Source organism: Pristiophorus japonicus, chromosome 5 (assembly GCF_044704955.1).
Source record: "Pristiophorus japonicus isolate sPriJap1 chromosome 5, sPriJap1.hap1, whole genome shotgun sequence".
NCBI classification, from domain to species: domain Eukaryota; kingdom Metazoa; phylum Chordata; class Chondrichthyes; family Pristiophoridae; genus Pristiophorus; species Pristiophorus japonicus.
The window spans coordinates 160727760-160740541 of NC_091981.1; the positions used below are offsets into that span (position 1 = coordinate 160727760).

General features: G+C 44.1%; 1 protein-coding gene across 1 annotated transcript in view; it reads left to right on the forward strand.

Moving 5' to 3' along the window:
• Window positions 1–12782, forward strand: part of LOC139263912 (glycoprotein-N-acetylgalactosamine 3-beta-galactosyltransferase 1-like) — a 44362-nt gene that overhangs the window by 11465 nt on the left and 20115 nt on the right. The window contains exons 2-3 of the mRNA XM_070879992.1: window positions 6115–6167; window positions 12191–12436. Coding sequence (XP_070736093.1) covers window positions 12208–12436 — 229 coding nt within the window. The 5' untranslated portion in view covers window positions 6115–6167; window positions 12191–12207. The remainder of the gene's footprint in view (window positions 1–6114; window positions 6168–12190; window positions 12437–12782) is intronic.

Sequence of the window (12782 nt, forward strand, 5' to 3'; positions counted from 1 at the left end):
AGGCTGTAGGTCGGTGCCCCGCAGACCGTGAGGAGGACCGCTCTCCTTTTTGCAGCGCTTCCTTCTCCGTCCAGCTCGATGGCTATAAAGTACTGGTCTAGCCGTTCGACATAGGCTTCCCACTCCTCACCCTCCGAGAACTTCTCCAGGATGCCCACAGTTTGCTGCATCTTTGCATTGGATTCGTGTACTCGTCGCCAGTTATTGTGTTCCTAACACAGATGAGACTGCACGCAGGGAGGTTAAAGTAACAGTGACCTCAGTCTTTATTAAGACACTCCAGAGTGAGGAACAGGCCTTAGGGGCCGGCTTATATACAGCGCTCCCAAGGGATGCTGGGATCCCTTGGGACTTTAGGGGATGCGCTCCCTGGTGGCGGAACATGGGAGTGCATGCTTTGAATTTACACAACACCTATGAATTTTTAGAGTGGTGCTTACCGCTGGGATCCTTGGTGTGATAGGTAGAGCCATTTTCAGTACTGTGACATTTTTTCAAAGACCCATAGGGAAAGATTCGCTATGGGGGCGTTCCTTAGACTGAAAGCCAGGCTGAGTGGCTGAAAATGGGTCGGACATAGAAACATAGAAAATAGGTGCAGGAGTAGGCCATTCAGCCCTTCGAGCCTGCACCACCATTCAATAAGATCATGGCTGATTATTCCCTCAGTATCCCTTTCCTGCTTTCTCTCCATATCCCTTGATCCCTTTAGCCATAAGGGCCATATCTAACTCCCTCTTGAATATATCCAATGAACTGGAATCAACAGGTTAACAACTCTCCAAGTGAAGATGTTTCTCCTCATCTCAGTCCTAAGTGGCCTACCCCTTATCCTTAGACTGTGTCCGCTCATTCTGTACTTCTCCAACATCAGGAACATTCTTCCCGCATTCTGTCCAGTCCCGTCAGAATGTTATATGTTTCTATGAGATTCCCTCGCATCCTTCTAAACTTCAGTGAATAAAGGCCCAGTCAATCCAGTCTCTCCTCATATGTCAGTCCAGCCATCCCTGGAATCAGTCTGGTGAACCTTCACTGCACTCCCCCAATAGCAAGAACATCGTTCCTCAGATTAGGAGACCAAAACTGAACACAATATTCCAGGTGAGGCCTCACCAAGGCCCTGTACAACTGCAATAAGACCTCCCTGCTCCTATGCTCAAATCCTCTAGCATTGAAGGCCAAAATACCATTTGCCTTCTTCACCGCCTGCTGTACCTGTATGCCAACTTTCAATGACTGATGAACCATGACACCCAGATCTCGTTGCACCTCCCCTTTTCCTAATCTGCCACCATTCAGATAATATTCTGCCTTCGTGTTTTTGCCCCCAAAGTGGATAACCTCACATTTATCCACATTGTACTGCATCTGCCATGCATTTGCCCACTCACCTAACCTGTCCAAGTCACCCTGCAGCCTCTTAGCGTCCTCCTCATAGCTCACACCGCCACCCAGTTTAGTGTCATCTGCAAACTTGGAGATATTACACTCAATTCCTTCATCTAAATCATTAATGTATATTGTAAAGAGCTGAGGTCCCAGCACTGAGCCCTGCGGCACCCCACTAGTCACTGCCTGCCATTCTGAAAAGGACCCATTTATCCCGACTCTCTGCTTCCTGCCTGCCATCCAGTTCTCTATCCACGTCAGTACATTGCCCCCAATACCATGTGCTTTGATTTTGTATACCAATCTCTTGTGTGGGACCTTGTCAAAAGCCTTTGAAAGTCCAAATATACCACATCCACTGGTTCTCCCTTGTCCACTCTACTAGTTTCATCCTGACGGGGCCTCCACTGCTTTCAATCAGTGGTGGCGTCGCGGTGATGTCACAGCGTGTATGCGTCACCAGGCTCTTTCCCCTCCATTGAAGGGGAGAGATTCTATCAATTTTTATCTTTGGGCTCTGAACCACCAGGAAGGGTTCTTGCTGGGCCAGTGGCCTGGCACCCAAGTATTCTGCCGGCCGATCAGCAAGTCGGCCAGCAAAAATGTTTCCATTGCGGCCGCGTCAGTGGGCCCTCCCCTTTAAGGACCGCCGCGCTGCCGGGCTGCACTCAATGCGGAGATGGTGCACTGACAGAAAAACCTATCGGGGGCACCACGCAGCATGAGATCGACAAGTTCAGCTGAATATTGGGAGGTAAGTATTTTTATTGATTAAAATTGTTGGTGCAACCATTCAGGCGGGATGGGATTGAGGCCGAAAAATCCACCGACCTGAATTTAGGTTGGGTCGGCTCGCTGACCCCAAAGCAGCGGTCATTCACTTTTTAAGAATGGCAGCTGCAAATGGGCATTAACAGGTCTTTTTGAGACCCTGTATTTCGGCCCCAGGGTCTTTATGGATTATGAAGGGTAAAGAAAGGGTGACAAATGTGGCGAGGGATATGGTAGCCTCGTCGTTATGGCAGGTTGTGAATTAAACTCAGCAAATTTGGTTATTTGTGGACCAGCACCAGAAAATGACTATTCTACTTACTGTGTTGTCATTTAAAAATAAACACTTAACTGGTTCCCTAATGGCCTTGAGGGAAGGGAATCAGGCACTCCCATCTGTTCTGGTCCACAGATCACTCCAGTCCCACACTAAATGCCCAGGGCAGTTGGGGGTGGGCATTAAAATTACTGCCTCATCAGTGTCACCCACATTTCACAAACAATTTCTCCGCCTCTGGGACTGATGTGATCCTCTGCAGCAGCATGTGTTCCATAAGCACTGTAACTATTTAATACATTACTGCACTGAGCCGAGGTAACAAATGTTCTCTTTCAAAACATTTGTTTAACTAGTATCCTTTTATGGATACTGCAATGTAATTAACCATCAGTGGCCGTGCCTTCAGCTGCCTGGGCCTTTAGCTCAGGAACTCCCTCCTTAAACCTCTCCGCCTCTCTTCCTCTTTTTCCTTCTTTAAGATGCTCCTTAAAACCTACCTCTTTGACCAAGTTTTTGGTCATCTGCTGTGATTTCTTTTGTGGCTTGATGTCAAAAATACTTTTTTGTCTGAACACTCCTGTGAACCAACTTGGGACGTTTTATTATGTTAAAGGCGCTATATAAATACAGGTTGTTGTTGATAAATATATAATGACTCAACTGAACTAATGTAACGGAAAATTGCAAAAAGCTGGTTTGATGGAAAACCAAAATTCCAGCTTCTGAATGATTAATCTGGGAAAATATTACCTGTCACAACCCGACAATACATTTAATCTGATGCAAGAAAGGAGTGGGAGTGCCGGTGATATTGTGGCAATGGAAGAACCTGTTTTCCAGGTAGACAGGAATTATAGGCGAGGCAAATCAAATATTTGTGTTACCTAAGCCAAGTCCCAGGTTCCACGAAATTGGAGGCACTTGATGGATGCCGTCCTTTGGAATTGCTTCTCTTTCTTCAAACAAGTGACAAGTTGGGGAGATCCGATTTTCCAGTCTTTATCAATATCCCATTTATATTGTGGAATGGCTTCCAATGAAACAATTCTGCAATACAATTTTGCTTCTGTTCTGAAATGTTTTGTACTGTGGAGCACATTTGGTCACTCCAGCACAACTGTGTGTGTATATTGTGAACACTAACGTAAGTGCTCATTTGCAGCTAATGTAGAAATGAAAACTCAAGGCACATATAAACAGATCAGTCAGCTTCTCCTGGAAAGAACAAAGGTCAACATTGTAGGCAGGGTTTTTCTTCAGAATTCAAAAAGGAAAGACACGCAAACATTTTAATAGAAGAAAGTGAAGTGGGAAAGAAAAAACAATAAATACTCCCAAGCACACCTCTTCATTTTAGCTCCTCCCACACCATTGTCCATGGCTCTAAACACCCGTTCATATCAGATAAACATTCACATGCACTTCCTCCAATCTCCTCCACTGTATTTGCTGCTCATAGGGCAGTTTCTGCTGGAATTGGCTGCCCTGAGTGGGAGTGCTTGTTCCAGCTCCACATCACTCTTGCCACTTGCAATCGACACCTCTATCCCGTTGTCCTTACCAAGGCCTCGTGCCTCCTAGTCTGGGTGTCGTCTCTCAGCCCAAGAGCAATGCTCTGGTGGTTTTCTACCCCCCCCACCATCGCCACAGGCATGTATGCTAACTCATTTGCAGTGCTTCCTCTCAAAGCACTGGTGTGCTATAAATAGTAAATAACCTATTACTAATCCCATATTCCACCCTCCATAAAATTGAACTAATTCAAAACTCTGCTGCCTGTATCTTAACTCGTACCAGGTCCCCTTCACCCATCACTGCTGTGTTTACTGACCTAGATTGGCTCCCGTGCCGGCTGTGCTTCGATTTTAAAATCCCACCTTTGTTTTCAAATCTCTCCATGGCCTCGCCCCTCCCTTTCTCTTTAACCTCCTCCAGCCCTACAACTCTCCGAGATCTCTGCGCTCCTCCAATTCTGGCCTCTCGCATATTGCCAATTTTAATTGCTCCACCAATGCCGGCGATGCCTTCATCTGCCTAGGCCGTAGGCTCTGGAATTCCCTCCTTAAGCCTCTCCGGCTCTGTACCTCATTCTTCTTCTTTAAGACGCTCCTTAAATCCTATCCCTTTGACCAAGCCTGTCGTAATATCTCCTTATGTGGTTTGGTGTAAAATTTTGTTTAATGGCGTTCCTGTGAAATGCATTGGGACGTTTTACTATGCTAAAGGTGCTATATAAATGCAAGCTGTTGGAAGATTTCCCTTACCCCTACCCCTCTCCACTCCATCATGAACACAAATAACTTCAGTGAACGATCTTAGTACTGTAACAAGTCTCGCTATCATTATTTGTCTCTATGTACAATCTAAAGGGGTTGGAGATGTTGTTGTTGTTGTGCAGGAGTTAGCAGAGGCACTGCCTACGGTAGTACAGCGTCTCGCTGGTTACAACCTGGGCCGCTGCGCAACCGGCAATTACATCATCATCGTGCGCGGCAACCCCTTAGCGTTATACGCCGACCCCTTTCCAGTGTCAGCGCCTGCCTCGTGGGTCTTGAACTGGGACAACATCCGCTCATGGGTCGGGAGCAGCATTTTTTTTTCCAGCCAACTCACTGGTCGGCCCCTTCTTTGTTTCTTTAGCGTTGTCCGGGCCACCATCATGCAGCCCGGCACTCCGTTTGTGTGCCGGGAAGTGGCCATGGCACCACACTGCCCTGGTGGCCCAGTGGAGGCCATCGGAGGCACGGCAAAATGCGCAGCGGCCTTCCCCTTTAACCGAAGCGGAGAAGGGTTGAAACGCGTCAGTGCTACGCGGAGCAGCTGCGGAGCGCTGATGGACGTGCCCTGGAATCTGCCCCAACAAGAAGTGGAGCACGGGACATTGCACTCCACTTCCTGTGAAGGGACGGTAACCACAAATTCGAGGCCGGAGCGGGACTTCCACATCGGGTGCAGGAAGTCCCGCCTCAAATCGGTTACCGCCCCCAATCGGTGCACTGGGAATTTCACCACCAGCTCTCTTCCATTCCCTGGCAACTGTCTTGAGGTTGAACCAACTTCGCAGGCAGATTGCTTTTTTTTTGCACTGCCTCCAATATTATGCAAAGAATATTTGGCTCCATAAAGTGTAAATGCAAGTAATTTATAGTGTGATAGTATCAGGGTATCTGCAGATACCTAATTATAAATAGTACTTGCAGATACCTTTTCTCCAAAGGAAAATGAGAGGGGTATATGGTATCATTTCCAATGAAAAGTATTTCTCCCCCCCACCTCCCGCCCAATCCCCCCTCCCCCCCACCCCCACCCCCTTCACCAGGTTTTTTCTTTTAATCTCTCCTTTTAGGAGAAGGCCTTATTTATTTGCTTAAACCCAAGCAGGCCTGGCATATTGTCAGGTAAAGGTACGGGAATCTTTCAAGTTACTCACCATCGACTCGCATTGAAACAATCGCCTCGACATCCCGTGGGAGTTTTTCCAATCCCTGGCTGTAACTTTGGTGGAAGATTGGTGGAAAGCCCCGAGAAATGGCATAAACAGTAAAATTGGGAAATTCTACCTCAATAGGGATATACATTTTCCTGGAATAAATAAAATTAAAGTGGGTCTAGATGGAATGTGAAGTGATTTCAAACTAGGATTTCTCATAACATATATTTTTAAATTTTAGGTGGGCGATCTAAAAGAGGAGAGCACTTTGTATTGAAAATACTTCCCTCACAGGTGGGTGAGTCTTTGTTCATTTTTGTAAGTTGTCCTATATTATTTGTGCATCTGATGTAACCTAATCTTCAATAATTTGGACAGTCTTCTATATCCAAGTAAAACAGGTGATGGTGTGTTTGGGGTTGCTGGCCATGGAGTTGAAATATAAACTCCAAGTATAGACCTTGGAATGCTTCTGGTATTTTGTAAAAAAACAACTTGTTGGATATAAAATGTAATTTCCTGACCTCAACTTGCCCCATAGTGGCACAGTTAATGGAGGCCCAGCAACTCTTCTGCAGAGGGAAAATTCAAGTGACTAACTAGGTTGACTTCAGAGCAGCATTGTTAGAATGTCTGTAATCTTGGCTGTGAATTTGCGAGAGTGTCCAAAAATGAAGAGAGAATATGCATAATTTTGTTAGTGATGAATGCATTAAAATAGCTTTTTTTTAAAAAGCTATTATATTATATTTGCAACATCTAGAAAGCTATGGCAATCAGTAACAAGATAAGGAAGAAAACATGAAAGAGTACTTGTAGTTCCTGTTTTTCTAATCCCCTGCAGTTTAGTATGAGTGATAGCACGGTGCCTAACTAGTGTAATCAGCATGACTTGTATTCAAACAAATGAAAGGACTACCAATTCAACCAAGCGATAAACCTTAAATTAAATGATTGGTGTAATTGTGCTTTTAATGACAAGAGTTTTTAGCTTGAATCCCTAAGATTCATGATTAGGGATCCCTTCAAACTCTAATGTTCAATTGAACGAGTTAAAATAGAAAAAAATGGTTGTGGTAATAAATTGGCTGCAATTGGAATAAATACTCCAGTATACGCTCATAGGAACAAAAGTAGGCCATTTAGCCCCTCGAGCCTGTTCCACCATTCAATGAGACCATGTCTGATCTGTACCCTAACTCCTTCCATCCGCCTTGGCAACATATTCCTTAATACCATTGGCTAGCAAAAATCTATCGATCTTTGATTTAAAGTTACTAATTGAGCTAGCATCTACTGCTTTCTGTGGGAGTTCCACACTTCTGCCACCCCAAGGAAGAGGCATATAAATTGGCCAGAAAAAGCAGCACACCTGAGGACTGGGAGAAATTTAGAATTCAGCAGAGGAGGTCTAAGGCTTTAATTAGGAGGGGGAAAATAGAGTATGAGAGTAAGCTTGCCGGGAACATAAAAACTGACTGCAAAAGCTTCTATAGATATGTGAAGAGAAAAAGATTAGTGAAGACAAATGTCAGAATCAAGTGAATTTATAATGGGGAACAAAGAAATGGCAGACCAATTGAACAAATACTTTGGTTCTGTCTTCACTAAGGAAGACACAAATAACCTTCCGGAAATACTGGGGGACCGAGGGTCTAGTAAGAAGGAGGAACTGAAGGAAATCCTTATTAGTCAGAAAATTGTGTTAGGGAAATTGATGAGATTGAAGGCCGATAAATCCCCAGGGCCTGATAGTCTGCATCCCAGAGTATTTAAGGAAGTGGCCCTAGAAAAAGTAGATGCATTGGTGGTCATTTTCAAACATTCTATAGACTCTGGATCAGTTCCTATGGATTGGAGCCTAGCTAATGTAACCCCACTTTTTAAAAAAGGAGGGAGAAAGAAAACAGGGAATTATAGACCGGTTAGCCTGACATCGGTAGTGGGGAAAATGTTGGAATGAATTATTAAAGATGTAATAGTAGCACATTGGGAAAGCACTGACAGAATCGGTCCAAGTCAGCATGTATTTATGAAAGGAAAATCATGCTTGACAAATCTTCTAGAATTCTTTGAGGATGTGATTAATAGAGTGGACAAGGGAGAACCAGTGGATGTGGTTCTTTCAAAAGGCTTTTGACAAGGTCCCACACAAGAGATTAGTGTGCAAAATTAAAGCACATGGTATTGGGGGTAATGTATTGACGTGGATAGAGAACTGGTTGGCAGACAGGAAGCAAAGAGTAGGAATAAATGGGTCTTTTTCAGAATGGCAGGCAGTGACTAGTGGGATACTACAAAGTTCAATGCTGGGACCCCAGCTATTTACAATACATATTAATGATTTAGACGAAGGAATTGAATGTAATATCTCCAAGTTTACAGATGACACTAAGCTAGGTGGCAGTGTGAGCTGTGAGGAGGATGCTAAGAGGCTACAGGGTGACTTGGACAGTTTAGGTGCGTGGGCAAATGCATGGCAGATGCAGTATAATGTAGATAAATGTGAGTTTATCCACTTTGGTGGCAAAAACAGGAAGGCAGAATATTATCTGAATGGTGACAGATTAGGAAAAAGGGAGGTGCAACGAGACCAGGGTGTCATGGTACATCAGTCATTGAAAGTTGGCATGCAGGTACAGCATGCAGGTGAAGAAGGCAAATGGCATGTTGGCCTTCATAGCGAGAGCAATTGAATATAGGAGCAGGGAGGTCTTACTGCAGTTGTACAGGGCCTTGGTGAAGCCTCACCTGGAATATTGTGTACAGTTTTGGTCTCCTAATCTGAGGAAGGATATTCTTGCTATTGAGGGAGTGCAGCAAAGGTTCACCAGACTGATTCCCGGGATGACAGGACTGACATGAAGAAAGACTGGATCGACTAGGCTTATATTCACTGGAATTTAGAAGAATGAGCGGGGATCTCATAGAAACATATAAAATTCAGATGGGATTGGACAGGTTAGATGCAGGAAGAATGTTCCCAAAGTTGGGGAAATCCAGAACCAGGGGTCACAGTCTAAGGATAGGGGGTAAGCCATTTAGGACCGAGATGAGGAAAAACTTCTTCACTCAGAGAATTTTGAATCTGTGAAATTCTCTACCACAGAAAGTTGTTGAGGCCAGTTTGTTAGATATATTCAAAAGGGAGTTAGATGTGGCCCTTTCAGCTAAAGGGATCAAGCGGTATGGAGAGAAAGCAGGAATGGGGTACTGAAATTGCATGATCAGCCATGATCATATTGAATGGTGGTGCAGGCTCGAAGGGCCGAATTGCCTACTCCTGCACCTACTTTCTATGTTTCTGTGTTTGCATAAAGAAATGTTTTCTAACTGCTCTCTTGAATGACCTGGCTCTGCTTTCAGGTTATGGCCCCTTGTCTAGCCACCCCCATCAGCGGAAAAAGTTTCTCCCTATCTACCCTATCAATTCCTTTCAAAATCCCCAAAACCACAATCAAATTAGCCCTTAAACTTCATTCCAGGGAATATAAGCTTTGTTTATATAATCCCCTCTGATAATTTAACCATTGGAGCCCCGGTAACATTCGGGTGTATCTGTGGTGCACCTGGTGCACTCCTACTAAGACCAATGTATCCTTTCTAAGGTGCAATGCCCAGAACTGTACACAGTATTCCAGATGTCATCTAACCAGGGCTTTGTATGGCTATAGAAAAGCTTCTTCCCCTTTATATTCTAGCAATATAATATTATATATTATATATATATCATCTAAAACTCAGCAGCCCGTGTACTATCCCACAGCGTCAAGATTACCCATCACCCCTGTGCTTTCTGACCTACATTGCTCCCAGTTAAACAACACCTCGATTTCAAAATTCTCATCCTTATTTACAAATCACTCCATGGACTTGCTCTTCCCTATCTCTGTAATCTTTGTCAGCCTCACAATCCCACAAGATGTCTGCACTCCTGAAATTCTGGCCTCTTGAACACCCCTCATTATAACTGCTCAACCATCAGTGGATGTATCTTCAGCTGCCTGGGTCCTAAGCTCTGGAACTCCCTCTCTAAACCTCTATGCTTCTCGACCTCTCTTTCCTCCTTTAAGACGCTCGTTAAAACCTAACTCTTTAAACAAGCTTTTGATCATCTGCCTTAATTTCTTCTGTGGCTCGGTGTCAAATGTATCTGTTTGTCTGTAACACTGTTGTGAAGTGCCTTGGGACATTTTACTACTTTAAAGATGCTATATAAATAAAAGTTATTATTATTATATTATATAAATTTATGTTTATATTAACATACCATTAGCCTTTTGATTTTTTTTTGTCTGACTACTACATTTTAGAGATCTGTGTACATGGACCCCTAAATTTCCTTGGACCTCCACTGTCCTAGCTTTTCACCATTTAAAATATACTTGGAGCTATTCTTTTTTGGTCCAAAATGGATGACCTCATACTTACCTGCGTTGAAATCCTACCTCGCCCACTTATATATTGGACCTTTTTCAAAATAGAAACTAAATACATGTACCGTTAATTTCCATGGCGATTCTCCCAATTGTCCACCTTATATTTGGCAGAAGATTGGGAGATCTTGTGTCGAAGTTACGGTGAATGATGGGAAAATACCTCGTGGAAATTCAACCCCACAATAGCTAGCTTTTCAATTGGGAGTACTCTCTTTGTAGAGTATCTCCGACTAGGGGCAGGATAAGTTTAGCAAGAGACAAAAAAATAGATTTTAAACCTTTCCATTGGTATGTAAATAGGAAGAGATTAGTGAAAGTAAATGTGGGTCATTAGAGACAGAGACAGGAGAAATTATAATGGGCAATAAGGAAATGGCAGATTCATTAAACAAATACTTTCTAGCTGTCTTCATGGGAGTAAACACAAAAACATTCTGGAAATAATGAGGAACCAAGGATCTAAAGAGAATGAGGAACTTAATGAAATCAGAATAAGTAAAAACCTAGGGGACGAAATTACCCTGCACACCGATTGGGGGTTGTAACCTTCTGGGGCTGGGACTTTGAGTGCCTGGCGCGGAATTGCCCTTACCGCCTCTGAAAGGAAGCAGAGAGCAATCTCGTGCACTCCACTTCCTTTGGGGGCGGTTACTGGGGTAAGGAAAGCAGTGCTATGCAGACGCTACGCGTAGCGCAATGCCCATCCCCATCGCTTAAAGGGGAGGGCCGCTGCGCACTCTGCAGGGCCTTTGATGGTCTCTACTGGCCCACCAGGGGGGCATGCGACAGAGCCAGCAGCCCGGCGCCCAAGACAGAGTGCCGGGATGCACAATGGCGGCACGGACCATGCCAGAGCTGCCATCTTTGTGCCGACCCGAGAGTTGGCCGACAAAAAAAGATGATGGCCTGGGGTTCTGGTGCTCTCCCCTTTAAGTACTATCCTGAGAGCAGATGTCAACCATCTTTTCAATCCATGAAGCTGGCGTTGACATCCGCTCGTGCCAACCTCGTGGCCCATGGTCCAATTTCCTCCTCGAAGCATAAAGGTGTCAGCATGGGGCGGTGAAGGGTCGCTCCCCACTACTCTGAGCGAAAAATGTCTTGCCTCCAAGCAATTTCACCCCCATGGACAGAAAACAGAAAGTAGGAATAAACAGGAATTTTTCAGGTTGGCAGGCTGTAACTAGTGGGGTACTGCACGAATCAATGCTTGGGACTCCACTATTTGCAATCTATATTAATGACTGCAGTTCCACCAAACCCAACATCAGCCCTAAATGCTACTTAAACCCAGGACCTCTAGCCCCACTACTGCCAGACCCCATGAGCAATCCCTTGTCCCTACCTGTAGTTATCTTTTTTTGCCACACTGCTTTTTGTCCTGTGCTTTAAAAAAGTAAGTGATAGAATTAAGTACATAGGTAAAAGAACATAATAATCAAGATGATTTAGAGCTTCCACTGAAATATGAATCTATCGCACAAATTGAAGGGTGAAAGTTTTAGTAGCAGTGACCTTAAATCTTCTTAGGCGGTCCCTCAAATCGAGCATGACTTGCTTCCACGCCAAAAAAGGATGAGTTCGATGAGTTCACAGGTGTTTCAATGAAGGACCTAAAATTCCAGGTCCCGAACTACATATTGAAGGGTGGAGGATGCCTGTGCGTGGATTTTTTTAAACATGTGTTGGCCGCTGCACACCAGCCACCACACAGGATTAACAGAGATTGGCAGAGCTCTGCAAATATTCTCTTATCATAAGCACCATCCAATGGAATAATCAATCTCCTGATCAACTGTTATTGCGAATTGGCCTATAATGAAGTGTGACAATGTGTCTGCAATCTATCCAAAGTGACACTTTTTCCCTCTTCCCCAGCACAGTTCTGCTTGGAAATGGCAATGTCATGGTCTGCAAAGCCTCTGTTCATGTTTTGTTGTGGGTTGGGATTAGGATTTATCATCTGCCATCTAGCGATTAATGCAATAAATAAGGAAGCACCGCAGCACAGTCATCTGCTCTTCAATGACCCTAATGGCCATTTAGAGGACTCTGACCACCACCAACACCATCAACATCTTCAAGGAGAGATGAACTTTAATGCCGACATCAATCAACATAAAGGTATCTTTCTAATTTTGTGTAATTTCTGGTGGAACTTCATGGATACTTGGACCCTGATAAAGCAATATTGTACCATCATGATAGTTGATGGGAATGATAAGGTTGTTGATAGCTACGGGTAATATTGCAAATCAGAGAACTTCAATTAAAAAAAAAAATGCTATCTGAGACACAAGATCATTCAAATGGCTTGTATCTCAGTAAGGTTCGTGAAAATAGTCAGATTTCACTTATCAGAAACTGTTGAGATTGACTCATCAATCAGCAATTTGAGCTTCACTGCCAGCTATAATGGAACATCAGTTGGGCCAGGGGAATGTTTTCTATAACAGATTTGTTACAATCC